Source organism: Lotus japonicus, chromosome 3, assembly GCF_012489685.1.
Source record: "Lotus japonicus ecotype B-129 chromosome 3, LjGifu_v1.2".
NCBI classification, from domain to species: Eukaryota; Viridiplantae; Streptophyta; class Magnoliopsida; order Fabales; family Fabaceae; genus Lotus; species Lotus japonicus.
This window is the reverse complement of record NC_080043.1, coordinates 58716655-58735162: the sequence shown is the minus strand read 5'-3', so window position 1 is coordinate 58735162 and position 18508 is coordinate 58716655. Positions and strand designations below refer to the sequence as shown.

The window sequence follows — 18508 nt, the reverse complement described above, 5'->3', positions numbered from 1 at the left end:
TTAGTACTAAGCATCTGAAACGTGAGATATGCAAGACCGGATAACTGCAGCTGTCTTATATACAAGTGTTTTTAACTTAACAGATCTAGAATAGACTCTAATACTATATAAGAATCTATGAGACTTAACTCAATCTAAAAGCTAGATTAAGAGTTAAGGGTTGCTCTACCCTTTATAAAAACTATTTATGTCATATCTCTACCAGATGTAAGTCTTCTGACAAGTAAAATGTGAATAAATCAAAGATAAACAGAAATAATTGTCAGACTTCATGAACTTTTCATCACATTCATCATAAGTTTATCTCAAATTCAAATTAATTCGTTTTCATATTAATTATCCCTTAATTAAACTATAAAAAAAGTTATTCATAGAATATTTTTTTTCTCCTGTTCCGCAATTAATTCTATGTGCATATATGAACTCTTGACTTAAAATCAATTTTAAAAAGAAAATTGTCTAGATCATCTTGATGTGAGAATTGATTATGAATTAATAGAAGTTAATCCAAACACAGACTAATTAAGGGTATTATAGTAATTTTGTGAGGCAACATTCTATAGGATGGTGACACCGTAGTCAAAGTTCCTTTATCGCATTCGTGTTTTTTAGCGCAGGCATGCAAACTGGATAATTGGCCATGTCTGGTTGCAACTTTGAACCCGACGCAACAGACACGTGTCAATCACATTCCTTCTGACTGTAGAAACCTCAAATGTCGTGACCACCTGATTCGATGACTGTTGACTGTTGATGGCCGGTGACCAATCACCACCAATCCATTCTGTTCATAGTAGTACTACTATTTACTCTCTTCCTAATTAAATCTCCCACTTTTTCCAATAAAGCACAACAAAGAAGATTCTTCTTCCTCTTTTCTTATTCATTCTTTTATAAACATTTTACTTCCATTTATTTTCTCCATTTTTCCCCTACCTAGCTATTATTCTCCTGTGCTTCTTATTAATTCAATTTGGCCTATAAAAAACATACTATCCTCCTGTGCATTTTTTCTTTTCTTCTGTTGATATAGAAGGCTGAAAGATAAGTTGAGGTGTATATGCAGACAAGAGAGTTTAATTTAAAGGGAAATAGGGTTTTAACCATTCACTGCATGTGTTTAGTAGAAAAGTGGAAAGGTGAAGCGAGAGACGTGGGGTTTTGCTCCCTTATTGCGGTGCATTTCAGTCAAATTGGACTTTTGTTTATGAACAAGAATTTGGCGGGGAACGTGCACCATCAACAAATGGCAGGTATTTGGAATTGTTTACTCTTTGCTACTAATGCCAGTTGCCCCTCACTTTCTATTTTAATTTGCTGACACCACTATTATATTTACTATGCGTTGGTTGGTTTATGTCTTGACGTTATTGTTCAGTACATCATCCCTTAAAGTAAGTTGTTTAGAGTTTTGATTTTTAAATATTTGAAAATGAAAAACTTTTTTTAATTACTAGATTCATATTTCTAAGGTTTTAGTCTTATAATTATCATTATAATTATCAGTTGTGAGATACCTCACACGAGTACACGACAATATCAAATATCAAGTAAGTAAAATATGGTATAAACACAAATTTTTAACAATGTAAGAGTTTCCACATGCATGAGGGATCATAATCAGGTGCTTAAACCGTGTAACTAATGATGAGTCACAAATTTGGCAGGTTTGGCTCCAACGCGTGTGATGCCTTAATAAATAAATAATCTGGACTGGTCAGTTTTCTTTTCTGATTGTGATTCTCTGGCTTCTTTACAGACTAACTGGTAAAAGTGAATATCTTTAGAAAATTGCATATGTTAAGCTGACAAAATAAGTATAATTATTCAAATTTCACTTTGTCGTCTCAGGGAAATGTTTTATAATTTAAGGATGTTCATGCATGATATAAATGTGATCTATTTATTCATCCTGATAGCATGGGAGTCTCATAATTCGATGTCTACTTTTTCCTCTCTATAGACTATAGTAACAAAATGTCTTAATGTATATAAATTTAATTTAGTCTATTATTCAGGTATATATATGAATTGATAAATATTTATTAATTTTATTGATGTTTAGCTTCCCCTATATTTATGTGGAAGTTATAGTGGAACAATAATATATTTTCAGTATCAGCACAACCTGATACACTTTTTGTTAACATATCAAGTGCTTTGTGATGTGTTATTTTCTCATTTTCAAACTTTCTAACCCCATAAATCAAACGGATTTACACCTATATTTGTACTGCATGCAATTGTGGTATATTACGGGATCAACAAGCCTACTTTGAAACTTTGTCCATCAACTAGTTGAACATTCCACATTGAACAACAACTAGCTTATTAAACACCAAACTCAGTCGACATTCCATAAAATATGAGTTTTGTGCCATGTTGTGTAATCATTTCATCAGGACATATAGATGAAACTGCATCGATCAGGTGTTAGATCGTGCGAATTAAGTCACTGCGCGTAGATGATGGTTATAACAAGATCTTTCAATTTGTGTATCCTAGATATGAATTAACCTCAACCAAAGCAGAATACAAGTTTCTAATTCTAATTAACTTGAGTGTGGGACATGAACCTGACAACTAATAATTAAAAAAAAAAACTAGTTAGTTAATTCAAGGTAGGAGTACTGGCCTTTTGACCGGTTCAGAAACCGAGTAGGTAGTCAACCGATTTCTACTTGGGGGAACAAACCAAATCCTTCAAATTATAATTTCTTAATTGAATCAGGGGTTGTCTAAATGACCCATGATAAAGTTTGGGTTAAATAACCCATCATCCATCTTCAATGTGATTGGATGATGGGTTATTTAACCCAAACTTTATCATGGGTCATTTAGACAACCCCATTAAATCACGTTAATTAAATTAAATCAATACTTAAGATGGAACACAGTTTGGTGCTACAATTTTGAACAAGAGTATTTCTCACTCTTTCTTTTTAGTACTATACTTTTAATATTTAATTTGTCGGATTTTTCTCATATAATATTGCATGTCCGTACACATGCATCTTTAACACATGCAGGACTCGGGGATCCACAAATTGGGTTCCCTTAACCAAATTAATGTAGATACATATACTACATTCATATATCTTCTCAACCTAGCTAGTAGTATCAGACTATGTATCTTCTAATTCATTCACAATTTATTTTTTCCCCTGCTTTGAGATCTTTATTATTGGTTACGTAGAGTGGTGGATTTAGAGAGTATTGGAGATGATTTGTTGAGTGTGGGAATGCTGGGCTTTCGGTTGTCATTAATATCACAGAACGAGGACGAGAGTTCCAATAAGCCAAGCAAGTGGGTAGAGAGAGAAGGAGAAGGTTTTGGATTTTAATTCCAATTTGAATGGTGGGTTTTGTCTCTGCACCAACAAAGACTGAGAGTTGAAGTCGTAGTTTATTACTAGTAGTAGTAGTGTAACACACACTCGTGTCTTCCATAATATCTTATGTAGATAATATTAAAATCATTGTAGGCAGGTTATAACTTTGCTTTCTTCTTGTGTTGGAAACCGATGGAAAGTCTACCAAAAACAACCTTCACACAGGGTGTGAGACAAATACAACAGGAAATGTTATATCTATATTTATAATGTTCCATCAATTTTATATATTTATAAAAAGAATGATTAACGAATTTGAATTCTTTACCCTACCTCAAAAGAAATTCTAATTTCATACAGTTATAGAATTTGAGTCGTTAAGGATCGGACGCACACTCATATCTTAAGATAATTTTTACCGAATAATCTTAATAAAATATATGAGTCAATTAAACTTGAATAAACAATGCAAATTTTTTGATTGTGTAAGTGTGAGATTGTTTTAAGTACAAATAACTTAAATATGTGATAGACACATAATTTTAATTTGATAATATCATATGAAATTTTCACATTAGAGGATCTTGTTTGAGATAGACATGACTCACTTTTATTCAAGGGGAAAAAAGGAAGCAAGGGTACACTTAAATAATTTTGTGCCTACCTCAAAGTCTTTTCTTTTTCAGCCCCTCTCTTCTTCCCTATCCCCCTTTATCTTAAGCTAGAAAGTTGAGTTGGGAGAGAGATACCAAGAGTTAATTAAACTCTAACATACCCGCTTGGTAAACCTATAACTATTAACTGTTCTCTTCTCTCTTGCTCTTCCATTTCCACAACCCCCTCCCCAAAAGAAATTAAAGTTTCTTACTTCATACTTGTGTGTCTATTCTCATTCAATGATTTAGATGCAGGTGTTGCTTAATTTTGTTGAACAGAAAAGCAAAAGAACATGGGCTCAATGAACTCAAACAACTGGCTTTCATTCCCCCTTTCTCCAACACATTCTTCCATGCCACCTCATCTCCAAGCAACTCATGAGTCTCATCAGTTTTCTCTTGGGACTTTGGTGAACGAGAACATGGAAAGCCCTTTCCAAAATCATGGTATAACCTCTAGTATTTTGTCTAGCTAAGTTTGTTCTAGCTTAAGCAGATGTCTCGTGTTCGAGTCTCTGTGAACACAGCTGTATTAAATACTTTGTGGGAGAACTTTCCTGGTATTAACATACATATCTTCTCTCTAACTTGTGTTGGTTGTTTATTTAAATCAACAGATTGGAACCTGATTCACACACACAGTGACAACGAAGTTCCAAAGGTTGCAGATTTTCTGGGTGTGAGCAAGTCTGAGAATCAGTCAGATCTTGCAGCCTTTAATGAAATTCAGTCCAGTGACTCGGATTACTTCTTCAGCAACAACAGTAGTCTCATGCCGGCGATGCAACAAAACTCAGTGGTAGCCGCCACTAATTCTGGCAGTTATGAGTATCAAGAAAGTGCTAACAACAACCTGCAGTCATTGACATTGTCCATGGGAAGTGGAAAGGATTCAACATGCGAGACAAGCGGTGACACTAGCACAAACACAACTGTTGAAGCTACTGCTGCTGCACCTAGAAGAACCTTAGAAACCTTTGGCCAGAGAACATCAATATATCGCGGTGTAACAAGGTAAGATCTCGTTCCGTCGTTCCAATAGTCAGCTTCTTTTTCATTAGAATCAATTCTAGAACTCATAATTAACTCACAAAAGTTTCTCCTTGAAATTTTGTGACTTCAGAATCAGTTGTAGAAGCATGCACTATAATGTTTGCTTGATTCCATTATTGTCTTGTTCTAATTTCATTCGAGTGCTGAAATAAGTGCTTGATATATATTTGTGAAAAATCTCTATAGACATAGATGGACTGGAAGGTATGAAGCTCATCTTTGGGATAATAGTTGTAGAAGGGAAGGACAATCAAGAAAAGGTCGCCAAGGTAATAAAACATTTCAATGTCACAGCTACATATTAGGGTTTGTTCATTGTTTTCTGTCTTCTTCTTTTTTCCCACCTGGAGAATATTCCATTATTTTCAGCAACAAAAAATTGGCTAACACATATTTTCCTCTTCTTTTGTCTTATGTCTCATATTTCGGCCAGTCTATTTGGGTGAGTGTCTCCTCCCCTTTGAATTATTTTACAGTCCCTCTTTATTTATTATTATTTTTATAGGGAAATTATTAATGGATAATATATGTTCATTTTTCATTTTTTATGATGCTAGGTGGGTATGACAAAGAAGAGAAAGCAGCGAGGGCTTATGATTTAGCAGCATTGAAGTATTGGGGGACATCTACCACTACCAACTTTCCCGTAAGTTCATGCATTACTTTTTGGCCAACATCGCAAGATTCAGGCAGAATCCTATTATATACATGTTGTGTTTCAGATCAGTAACTATGAAAAGGAATTGGAAGAAATGAAGCACATGACAAGACAAGAATTTGTGGCCGCCATAAGAAGGTAACTAGATTAATTAACAAATATGGCATGTCATGAAAATTTATGTTTCTAAAATATATATAGTTCAATCCCATTGATCTCTTAATAAAATGCAGGAAGAGCAGTGGATTCTCACGGGGTGCATCAATGTATCGCGGAGTCACACGGTACCAAATAGCTAGGACTCCTAATAAGCAGATAGACATCGTCTATGAATCATATATCATATTTATTACTATATTATCTTGATGAGTGTTCTATGTCGATAGATGTCGATGAATTATTTTCATTTTTGGAACTTCTTGATTTTAGGCACCACCAGCATGGAAGATGGCAAGCGAGGATTGGAAGAGTAGCAGGAAACAAAGATCTTTATTTGGGAACTTTCAGTAAGCTAAACATTCATCCATTATATTATTCATGCTCCATGCGTAACAAATTAGCACACGTATTATTAGAATTCAAACCTACAACAACTTCACTAAGAAATTAATAACTATACATCACGAATTGATCTTTTTATAGGCACTGAGGAAGAGGCTGCAGAAGCATACGACATCGCAGCGATAAAGTTCCGAGGCCTAAACGCAGTGACAAACTTCGACATGAGCCGCTACGATGTGAAAGCCATCCTTGAAAGCAACACTCTCCCAATAGGAGGAGGTGCTGCAAAAAGATTAAAAGAAGCACAAGCTCTAGAATCTTCTAGAAAAAGAGAAGAGATGATGGCACTAGGGTCAAGCTTTCAGTACGGAAGCTCAAGTGTCGTCTCAAGCGCTAGGCTTCAACAACAACAAGGTGGATGTTACCCTCTAATGCAGTTCGATCAACAACAACCGCCACAACCTTTTCTCACGCTGCAAAACCAGGACATGGGGACTCAGTACGGTCATCAAGATGCGGCGGCATCATTTCATCAACAGGGTTACATCCAAACGCAGCTTCAGTTGAACCAGCAAAGTGGTCTGTTTTATAATAGTTACCTTCAGAACCACCCGGGTTTGCTTCAGGGGTTGATGAACATGGGTTCTTCCTCTTCTTCTTCGTCTGTGATGGAGAATGGTGGCGGTGGTGATGGCGGAGGTTATGGTTTTATGGGATTCGGTAGTAATAATGGGCTTGGAATTGGAATGGGTTCGAGTAATGTTGTGGGATCAGGGGAGGAGCATGCGCTTGTTAAGGTTGATTATGACATGCCTGCTGCGGGTTATGGCGGCTGGTCGGCGGCGGCAGACACCATACAGGGTTCAAATGGTGGTGGTGTATTTACAATGTGGAATGATTTATGATTGAGTCTAAGAAGAGGTGGAGGGGAGGGACACTAAGCTAACTAGTATGGCACTAACCATTTTGCCATACAATTTTCTTGTTCTTTTCATTAGTTTTCTTTTTTTATTTTTAATTCTGCTATTATGACAAGTGAATTAAGTGGGCGAAAAAAGGAAGTGACTAGTTTTCTTTGGAATGTTGTCAACTACTAATCAAGCTCATATATTCTGTGTACTTAATTAGTGGAATGGCTTTCTTAGCTGGATGGTTAATTTTGCTTGATTTAGCTCACACAGTACTTATATTTCTCTTTCATCTTATTTTCACATATTTTTTTTTTTTATATTTCTCTCTTTTATATATATATATTCTTATTGTATCATCTATTATATCTCTCATTTCTTCTTTACCCCATAAGGTGAAGGTGATAGTGAATTTTATTTGTGAACAAAACATTATTGTATCATGTGTGTTGGCCTAATCTTCATGCAATATGTCTTGCATGTGCAAAGTTATACTAAGCTTTATTATAAAAATAAAGGAAAATAAGTTTTAAAATAATATTATCACGAATGAGTATTTTTAAAAGTGATGTCTGAGGTTATATTTGGCATAATATTTCAGCAAACTTAAAGCTTATTTGATTAACTTAAAGCTTATTTAACTAGCTTGGAAGCTCTTTAAAAGTGTTTGATAAGAGAGTTTATTCAATAGTTTAAAGATTTTTTAATAAACTACGTACCTGAGGTACCTGCAACTTGTACATCTTGTGGATACCTTAACGATGAGAGAGAGTGAGTGGAGAGAAAAAGAGTGGAAGGAGAGAAACCAAAGAAGGAGTGAATGGAAAGTAAGAAGGTTAGGAGGGGCCTTTGGAGGAGAGGATCGAAGCACTAGGAGACAGTTTCGTGGTGAAGGAGGGGGCAATATTACATCCTTCTTTGTCTCAAACTTCTCCGACAATGTTGGAGAGATAGAGCTCTGGAAATCCTTTCAGAGATGGGGGAGGATTTGGGAAGTCTTCATCCCATACAAGAGAGATAGATCGGGAAGAAGAATTGGGTTTGTCAGATTCCTCAACATCCCTAACCCACCATTGCTCACAAGCGAGTTGGACCAGATTCTTATCGGTGGCAAGAGGCTACACGTGAACATTACGAGGTTTGCTAAGGCTGAACTTGTTAGTATGGGAAGGATTTTAACACCCAAAGATCCTGGAGTACCTACCCTTAGGACTAGCATGGAGTGTCGAGATGGGTTTATGTCGTATGCTAATGCTCTTACTCATGGAGGAAATAGAGCTGGGGCTACTCCTGGAGCACCTACTTTTTGACACAAAGATACCTGAAGTTGAGATTGGGGTGATACAGGAAAAATGGCTCAGTAGAAGCTTTGTGGGGAAATTGAGAATTGTTGAGAACCTACAGGATCTGCTACAATACTTTTCTCTGGTAGGAACGCACCCAACCCAAGCGATATATTTGGGTGACAATCTGGTGCTTTTAACAGATTCATGGGCTATTATCTGAAGTAGTGGCTAAAGGAGGAAGATGACTGGGTTAAGGAGCACTTTGAGTCTGTAACCCCTTATAACCCTGATCTTGTTCCTCGACGTAGACTAGCCTGGATCCGGTGTGAAGGTGTTCCCCTTCACCTCTGGACAAAGACCTGCTTTGCTTTCTTATCCAAATGCTATGGTGGTTTGGTGTCTGTCGATGACAATTTCACAATCTCTGCCATACTAGATTTTGCTCGATTATGTGTTAGAACATCATCGCATAAACCTATTTCCCTCTACAGAAAATTCAGACTAAACAAAAGATTTTACTGGGTGAGGATGGCAGAGAACTTGCTTCTCAGGGCTGTGAGAGATGCAATGGATGACAATCGTCGAAGGGAGAAGATAGCGAATCATTTTGATCTTCTAAGGAGTTCGAAGATGCATCTAGTGATGCAGGGGAGGCCGGCGTCGGGTGGGATGAGTTGTTAAGTTCAAACACTAGCTATATCGTCTATCATGTTTTGAATGATAAAAATTTTCAAGAGTATAAGTGATGTGATTAAATATAACATGTGAATTGTATTTCAGGAAATCATACTTATGCCTTCTTTCCTTGTCTTCTCTTACTCAAAGTATAAGGCTATATAAAGAGACGCTCAAGAAAAGAAGAGAAAGGACAAAGAGCACCAGAGGAAGACGAGACAAGCGAAAGAAGTCAAGCATGCCTCATCGTCTATACAAGAAGATCAAAGGAAGAGTTAAAGCATCAAGGAAGACTATACAAGCAAAGGAACATCATATCTACTGAATGGTCTGACCAGAAGAAGAAGAAGAAGAAGAAGAAGAAGAAGAAGAAGAAGAAGAAGAAGAAGAATGATCAAAGCTTCAACGCACATCATGGATTAGCCAAGGGTGATCAGAGCTTTAAGGCACATACACTAGCAAAGAAACGTCAAATCCATTAGTTCACTTAAGCTAAAGAAGATCAAGATACAAGAAGAGTCAAATCATCAAGATCATCTTCATAAGGAGAAGCCAAAGCTACAAGCATATACACGAAGAAGAAGATAAATCTTCAAGACTACTCATGCAAGATCAAGTGAAGCTATCTGATCGTCTGAGAACACTGCGCTCTATGTCTACGTTCAAACTTCTATCTCAAGGCTGATCATGGGAAGCAATGTTCAGAAAAGAAAGCGTCATATTCAAATGGAAATATCTCTTACATTCTTGAAGGGAAAGTCAAGTGCTGAGAAATCACGTAATGCCCTTTTAGGAATGTTGACCAAGGAAACAAATGCCAGATGTCAACATCAAAAGTTTCCTCTTTCTCTCTCTACCAAGAAATGAATAACTGAAGCAAAGCTTATTGTCTATGCCTACAAGCATTATATTTATCTGATTTAGGCAACACAAGACAATCCATTTATGAAGAAGAAGAAGATTTGGTCAAACGCTATCAAACACATTCTGAATGACCAACTAAAGAAAGAAATGAAGCATGTGCTAAGAAGACAAATCTTCTGAGAGAAGAATGGCTAAAGCAAGAAGCATCGTCTAGAGCCTACATGAACGATGGAAGTAGAGCTTCTAAAAGGAACAACGTCCATCATGAAACGAAGTCTGCAGCTTCAGAAGAACAGAAAAAAGAATAAGCTTCATAGTTAAATCATTTGAAAGAAAGCAGAATGACTGAAGCATGAATCATCATCTGAAGAATTGAAGAACGATGAAGGAAAGATCGTCTGAAGCAGATTGAAGACGATAGAAGTAGAAGATCATCTGAAGAAGAACGTTCACATTCAAAGAAAGCTACAAAGTCAAACCACACTTCCCGTTTTAGAAAAAGCCAAGAAAGCTTTGTGTAGAAGTTTCAAAGATGAAATCTCGAGATCTAACACAATGTTACGATGAAGATAAAAGAATAGTGGTGTCACTATCAAATTGTCATATTCATACACCAACGGATAGAAGTTCAAACCTATACTACCTGCTAGATGACAAATTACAACTTTACGGCAAAAAGTCTCAATCAAACAGTATCACGCTCTAACGCAAGTATAGTTTGTACCATTTGATCCAACGGCTAGAATTTTCATGAAGAACAAGCTCAAACGGCTATAATCAATCAAACAAAAGATTCAGGAGTATAATGGAAAGAACTGAAGACTTTAAATGTTGGTGATACGCGCTCACCTGTGAGTATGCTCACAAGCATTACGCCTAGAAGCTTACGACTCACACTTCATATCAACCATCGTCTGCTTCTACATGAAGAGTAGTTCTTGTTAAGAGTCAAATCCTCTCTACCTCTATTATGTAAAAGAACATAAAGTATATGCACAAGAGTCAAATCTGATAAACAATACTTTGTAGTTCCTAGGCTTAATTGATCTACAATCACTCTTAGAAGAAGATATCTATGTAGAAGAAGACAATCTTGAGAAAGATTGTTTTGGGAGAAGTCTTGTATAAAACTTGTTGTAAAGGAGGAGTCATGATAATACTTAGTAAGGAGAAGTCCTATGAATACTCATTTTGCCTGAAGAGGGAGCGTTCAAAGAATACTTGTTTTTCCTGGAGAGGTAGGGTCCAAAGAATACTCTGTAAGACCAAGATTTGGTTCTGTTGTACATCTATAGGTGTTGATGATAACAAGTATATATTTGTGGATGTACAATTTTGGTACTCTAATTTGTCTTTTAAGTGTTTGACAAACAGGTTCTGATTCTGATTCAAAGATGAATACATTAGAAGTCAAAGACCAAACATTGATCAATAATCCGCTTCTGCACTAACTACGTTCTAATGAACGGTAGAATATTCCTTCAGAATTTCTGAAGACGAAGCTCTGATAACGGGTTCTGAAGATCAAGTGCTAAGGACTCTGAAGACCAGAAGTTCCGAGTGAACGGTCAAAGACTCAGAAGACTTGAAGATTTTGAAGACCCAAAGAACGCTGGTTCTGAAGACCAAGTGCTTCTACTCTGAAGACAAGAAGTTCTGAGTGAACGATCCAGATGTTGAAGACTTGAAGTTCTGAAGATCTAAGCTACCTCGTGACTCTGATCAGAAGTTTCACTAGTTCCAATGAGAAGCGCCTCTGAAGATCATAAGTCAAAAGAAAAAAACATGGGTCACTTTCAAAAGTACAAGCACAATATACTATTCTGACTGCCTACCTACCGAGGATAAGCCACAACAGTTTCAACGGAAACATCACGTAAGGCTTGGAGTGTATAAAGGGTGAAGAATGGAAGAAATAGCTAAGACCCAACATTGCAATACACTTAAGCGAATTCCTTAGCAATCTATTTATTCATTGTTCTAAATCTGTTTACACTTGCTTGTTTAGAAGCACCACACTGTAAACCCAAACTGTTTTCAAACTTGGTTGTAATTCCTTAAGGGACCAGATTTGGTCAGAAGCCTTGAGAAGACTAAGACTTGTGTGTCCTTGATACTTGATAGTGAAATCTTGGCGATGCCAAGGACTGGATGTAGCCCTATCGTTTTGGGAGTGAACCAGGATAAAATTTCTTGTGTGCATCGTCTACTTCCCTGCCATCCATTTCCGCTGCACCAAAGATTTCAACAAAGATGATGAATCTTTCAACCTTTTGGAAATCCAATTGTTTGGATGGCACAATTCAAACCCTCTTTCTTGTGCTACTCTGATCAACTTCAGGAGTTAGAGAAGGTGGCCGACGACAGGGTGGAGGGAATCGGTGCAAACAACTCGGTGGTAGGTGACGCTACTGGCTCGGTTTTCCTTTTTCGAGTAGTAGATGGCCATAGGGTGGGATTGCAGAGAAAGGGTGCACAGACACACAAAAGGAAATTCTGAAATGTTTGGGGCTCAGAAGGATGAAAACGTGACCCTTGAAAACAAAAAAGTTTGTCAACTCCAACCTTGATATTAGCTCTGTATCAGATACTATTCTAGGCGACTCTGATTGGGACCTAGTCAACAACAATATGTCTTTGTCTCAAGCCAAGGAACTAGTCCAGTCTATGGTTCAATTTTCATATGACACTCTTTTTGGAGGAGGATATTGCAATCTCTATTGTTCAATTTTCAGATGACACTCTTTTCATTGGTGAGGTTTCCCTTCAAAATGTGCTAACTCTGAAATGCATCCTAAGATGTTGTGAACTGGTATATGGACTTAAGTGATTTTTTTCAAAAGTAGCTTGATTGGGTTGGTTGTGGATGATCAGACTCTTAGAAGTATTGACTTTATCTTGAACTGTACAACTGTGTCATTCAAATTCCTTGGCTTGCCGGTGGGAGGTAATCCTCGTCAAGTTTCATTCTGGGAACCGGTCTTCAGCAGAGTGAAAAATGTATTTTCGGCTTAGAATAATAAATCACTTTCCTTCGGGGGAAGAGTTTTCCTCATCAAAAGTATCTTATCTTCCATTCCATTCCACTTCACTTTCTATCCTTCTTTAAGACCCCGTTGGGGGTTATCAAAAATTGTCATCGGATTATGAAGAGCTTCTTATAGGAGGCTTGGAGGGGAGTGTTAAGATTGCGTGGGTTAGTTGGGAGAAGATCTGTTGGCCTAAGGACGAAGGTTAATTGGGGATTAAAGATTAGGGGGAATTTAACTTAGCTCTCCTAGGTAAGTGGAGGTAAAGATTTTTGAAGGAGAACGGTAGCTTATGGTGGAAGGTTTTGTGGGTAAAGTACAGTAGACATAGCATATCAAAGGAGTCAACTTAGTGGGAAGATTTAAAGAAGTCTTGTTTTCTGGAGGGCAACGTGGAATGGTTTGAAAGGAATGTTAAAAAGAAGGTTGGGGAAGGAAATGTGACACTGTTTTTTACTGATAAGTGGTACAATAACCGCAAACTTTGTGATCTATATCCAAGGATTTTTTCACTATTTGTATAGAAATATAACAACATTAAAGAATTAGGTAGTTCGGTGGATGGCATCTGGATGTGGGATTTCAGTTGGAGGAGATGTTTGAGGTGTAAGATCAAGTTTTGATCTAGTAGTACAATTCTATGTTTTGATGATTACATGTTAACTATTGTGTATGAGCAATTATGGTACTCTAACGTTGTTTTCTGAGTGTTCTAATGACAGGCTATGACTCTGGTCTTATTTCACATAATTCAGAAGCACTATGCTCAAAGAGTAACCTCCGCAACGCTTTCGCACTTACTATGTTCAATCTGAACAGTAGATTAAGCTTCAGAAGATCTTAAGATAGTAAAGCTCTGATATGGATTCAGTTCACTAGAAGCTCTGAAGGATCAGAAGCTCTGAAGGTCAAGAAGCTCTGAAGGTCCAGAAGCTGAGTAGTGAAGATTCTGAAGTCCAAGAGTAAGCTTGATGACCCGGATTTAGTAGTGTTTTTAGGGTCATTTCCTTGTAGGTTTTGAGTCTTTTTCTTGTGTCTCATGTAGTGCTTCATGCATTCTCATGCATTTTTACTTTTATTTGTGCATTTGCATTAGTTTAGTAATTTTGTAGTTTTATAAGGGCTTTAGTTGCATTCTATTAGAGTTTAAGAGTCATAGGAAATTTCTACTTGTTTTGGAGCCTTTGTGCAAAACTAACCTCTGAATTTCTAGATATTTTCCTAGCTTTGTCATCAAGTTCTCAGGTCGTAACAGCTGAAGATGGAGTGTCTAGAGGTTTGGAGAATTGAAGGGAGGCTTAAAGAGGAGTAAAGAGGAGTAAAAATGAAGATCAAAAGGTTTTCCAGCGAGTCAGAGCGCCTAGGCGTGCTCCATTGGCGCCTAGGCGCCAATTGCTTTTTCCAGGGTTCTGGAATTGGCGCCTAGGCGTGCTTAATTGGCGCCTAGGCGCCAATTACCTCCAGGGGCCATATTTTCAGCATGGAATTGGCGCTCAGGCGCTCTGAATTGGCGCATGAGCGCCCGGAACAGCCCAAACTCGTGAATTTTGCCTATAAATAGGATTTTAGTCATTTTCTTTTGTAACCTTGGATATCTTTGGATACTTTGTAAAATTCAGAGGTAGAGATTCATCTAGGAGAGTGAGAGAGGGCTTCCAAGCTTGTAATTTGTAACACCCCGATTTCGGTGGCGTCACTTTAGTAACCAAAAGTAAACTTAATGCGGAAAAACGTGAATATATTTTTTTTTTCGATTATAACTAAGACAAGACTGAAATAAATAAAACCCAAGTGCGAAAAGTAATAAAACTAATATACAATATATAAACAGCTCCCGCTGTAAGTAGCAACCTCGTCACGAGTGAACCTCCAGTGACGGGTAATAGAAGAGTAGCGCCCGTAGGCAAAAGTACAAACCAAAAGAAAAGGTTAAGTGTCCGCAACACTATCCCTCAAAATGAGAATAAGCTGGCCCATCGGCCTGAAACAAGACTTCCTAAGTCCAACCAACTCTCTGTGATTCCCGTAACGAAACCACACAAAAAGCTATAGGTGGGAAACTACCCTATCCCCAAGGAAAACAAATGACGTTCAGAGCTAAGACTCTACTCCTACACTAATCCCATCTCGAGGAGTTCACACCAGCACTAAAACCTACATGCTAGCATGATCGTCGCCCGAACCTGAATTCAGAACGATCTAGTCTAAGTACACCATCCGTCCTCCTCTCGCTACCGCGATGCGCTCCTGTTCCAGCATCTCAACTCTAGTTCCCCCCGAAGGGTGAACCATCATGAATCAGCCCGCCAAAGACATCTGACAAAGGGCGTTTGTTCGCCAAAGCACACACAGAAGACGCGAGGGTCAACTCCAAAGAATTACATAAATAATAGCACCAATAGATATAGATAAGAGAATAGCCACTTAGGCTTATAGCTAGGGATAACATCCTAGGGTTGCATATTTCCACAAAGAATATAACGACTGTAAATCACAGTTAACATGCATCAAGTAGAACTAACAAGTATCAAACACACTTATTAACTATGTCAGTATGCATGTTGCATGAAATGATATGCAGGTTAACCCAGTCAACCAATATGCAATCCGGAACGGATGGACATCATCGGATCAGCCCTTCACCAGTCACGGTGGTGCCATTTCGGCCCGTGATGCCTCTTACTCCAACATCATCATGTAGTCAGATCAGCATAATACCCGAAGGCCTGCCATTTCGGTCTGCTACTAAGAGTCGCCTAATAGCGCTCTTACGCGGAAATCCGGGTCTTATGACCATTTTGGAATCCACCGAGGTCCGGTATCACGCCGTGTATTAACCTCCAATCCACCGAGGTCCGGTATCACGCCGTGTATTAACCTCCTATGTATGCATGAGTGCAATGTGATTTGCCAAACAACGTCTCCGACCTCACTCGACACGTCGCCACGTGTTCTAGGTAAATTAAAGTTTCTAAAAGCTTACCCTAAGGTAAAAGTCGATTCTGCGACAAAGTACAATAATCATAAAATGAGTGCAAACACTCACGATAACTCTTCGAGTCATCAATGCTCACACGAAGTCTCACGCTTCAGTGGAGTCTCACACATTCACAAAGTCTCACGCTTCAGTGAAGTTTTATGCTTTCACAAGGTCTCACGCCTCAGTGAATTTACACACTTGCACGAAGTCTCACGCTTCAGTGAAGTTTCATGCTCTCACAAGGTCTCACGCCTCAGTGGAGTTCCATGCTTTCCACAAGGTCTCACGCCTCAGTGGAGTATCCCGCATTCACAAGGTCTCACGCCTCAGTGAAGCTTCTCGGCTCATCCCTTGGATGGCTAACAAATTGCTCAACGAGCGAAGAAGTACCAACATACTCAGAACTTACCAAACTCCTCAACACTTGGATCCGACGACACTCCTCGCTTTTCCAAAACCATGATTTGACTTCCAATGCCTTCCTTCGAGGTTGTTATCATTACTTAAAGATTTTGAGGTTATTTAAGGTCTTATGAATTTTCTTTATAAAATAGATTCCATTTTGTCTTATCGCAAGTCTTATACATTTTCAGGATCTCCCAATCCCAAGTCGCTTCCAGAGGAGGTCTCGATCCACTAAACAAAATTAAGGCCCGAACCTCGTTCGTCCTATCAAACTTTCTCAAAACTCTCAAAATAAAATCGGCATGACCTGCCCGCTATTCTCACCATTCAGAATCTCAGATTCCAGTACAGAGCATATTTAAATCATCACAATCAACAACATGTCATATATCAATAAATCGCATCATAAACACTTAGCACTTAGCATATAAAGCATGCACCACACATCCTAGATTACCCACATAGCACATAGCATGTAAGACAATCTCAAAAACATTCAGTAGATGAATCATCTACATTGTCAGCCGAAGCCTCAGAAAACATTTTCCAATCACACACAATTCCAGTGCATAAACAGTAAACAATGTCGAAACATCGACCCTAAGCGTTAACTAGAGATTCAGTGAGAAGCCCTCACCTGCAGATTCTCCAGGATTATCTTCTAACTCTTCCTCACAAGCAAAGCGTTGCTCCTCAGGAAATTCCTCAAAAGTTCCTTTAAAGCAAAGTCACAGAAATACTATCAGAATCTATCGAGAACTAAGCTATCGATACTTACTAAGGTTACACGAAGTAATCTATACTCTAAGGTACGATAATCTAGCGCGAAAGACAAGTTTTCGGAAAAGGAAATTTTCCTCCTCCCCCTTAATAGGGCTCGGCCACTTTAGGTAATTGTGGGGCTCGATTTTTGTTCGATCAAACTTGGTTCCTATGCTATCATTAGCCGTAACTAAGGGTATTCTGAACTCGGAAAAATTATCGGATCGAAAACTGTCGCAGGGGTATTTTGGTCATGATTTTTAACTTAGAAATTTCAAAACTGAAATCCCAAAAACCAAATTTTGCAGGGACGTTACTAACGACGTTTATGACAACTAATCCTACTAACACTAAGCTAAGGCGATAGTTTTTCAGCCTAAAGGTTGAAGCTTTACCTCAAAAACTCCAAAAATGGGTATTTAAGGCTAAAATTGATTCCGGCGGAATTCCGGCGACATAACGGAAAATCTAATCCGGCAGAAGTGATCTTGGGCACATATAGAAGAGGTTTAGAATCAGAAATGAAAGATTCAGGATAGTTTTTCAAAAACCCATAAACTATCCACTCAGAAAACTCTACAGAAAAGCTATGGAAAAAGCGATCAGAGGTAAGGATTAGCGACTATACCTCGAAGCCTTGAAGCAGCAACTGATTGATCGACGATCAAGCAAGGTTTGAACAAAAACTCTTCTTCCTTCTTCCTTGTTCTTGGCCGCGGGTTTGAAGAGAGAAAATGGAGGAGAATTTGAGTTTTTCTTCCTTTCTTTGCTATATATAAAGGTTGGAAATTCGCGGGAAAATGAAAGTTTCGCGAATCTGATTTTTTTGGCGTCATTCTCCGTGAATTAATAGATATGTTTTGGCAAAATAATTCCAAAACTATAAAGAGGTCTCCTTGTATTTTTGGCAACTAAAGCATAGTCGGTATAAAACTATTTTACCCGATAAGTTGCTTTTTGCATCGAATGTCGGAATGCAAAACTTCCTTCAGAAGAAAGATTGAAATCATCAAGAGAAATGGGTGTACGCGTGTAGAATATTCATTTGAAGCTCTGAATAGATAAAGTCTTCATTGTCGAGAAATTCTAGGGTTTTGAAATACCAGGGATTCGGTTTCGGCAAACTTCCGATGATTGGAATCGGACGTTCGTAGATCCTAGAGTTTCGCCTCGAAACGATTGTGATATATGGAAAAAGAGAAGTTCTAACATTTCTCTGAAGATTTTTGGAATTAACTGCCATCGTGCCTAAAAGTGAAAATTAGCTATATACTAGGGTTTCTGACCTAGGTTTAAGCGTAAAACGTTCGTGCTATAACTTTTATCGACTTCGATACAATCCTTTGACTTTTCTTGAACTTTCTCCTTCATAAATTTATTTCATTTGGTAAACTCTCGT

General features: G+C 38.0%; 1 protein-coding gene across 2 annotated transcripts; it reads left to right on the top strand.

Annotated features, from left to right (window-relative positions):
* The first annotated feature begins 3966 nt into the window (after positions 1-3966).
* On the top strand, positions 3967-7371 carry LOC130743975 (AP2-like ethylene-responsive transcription factor PLT1). Of its 2 annotated transcripts, none has more exons than XM_057596178.1 (10): positions 3967-4114; positions 4244-4435; positions 4606-5002; positions 5228-5310; positions 5475-5483; positions 5599-5687; positions 5764-5837; positions 5933-5983; positions 6129-6205; positions 6342-7371. In XM_057596178.1, exons 2-10 carry the CDS (start codon positions 4282-4284, stop codon positions 7103-7105), a joined length of 1698 nt encoding a protein of 565 aa, XP_057452161.1. In that variant the 5' UTR covers positions 3967-4114; positions 4244-4281; the 3' UTR covers positions 7106-7371. The 2 variants fall into 2 exon arrangements, with proteins under 2 accessions (XP_057452161.1, XP_057452162.1); XM_057596179.1 differs by having other exon boundaries at positions 3979-4114; positions 4238-4435.
* The last annotated feature ends 11137 nt before the right edge of the window (positions 7372-18508 follow it).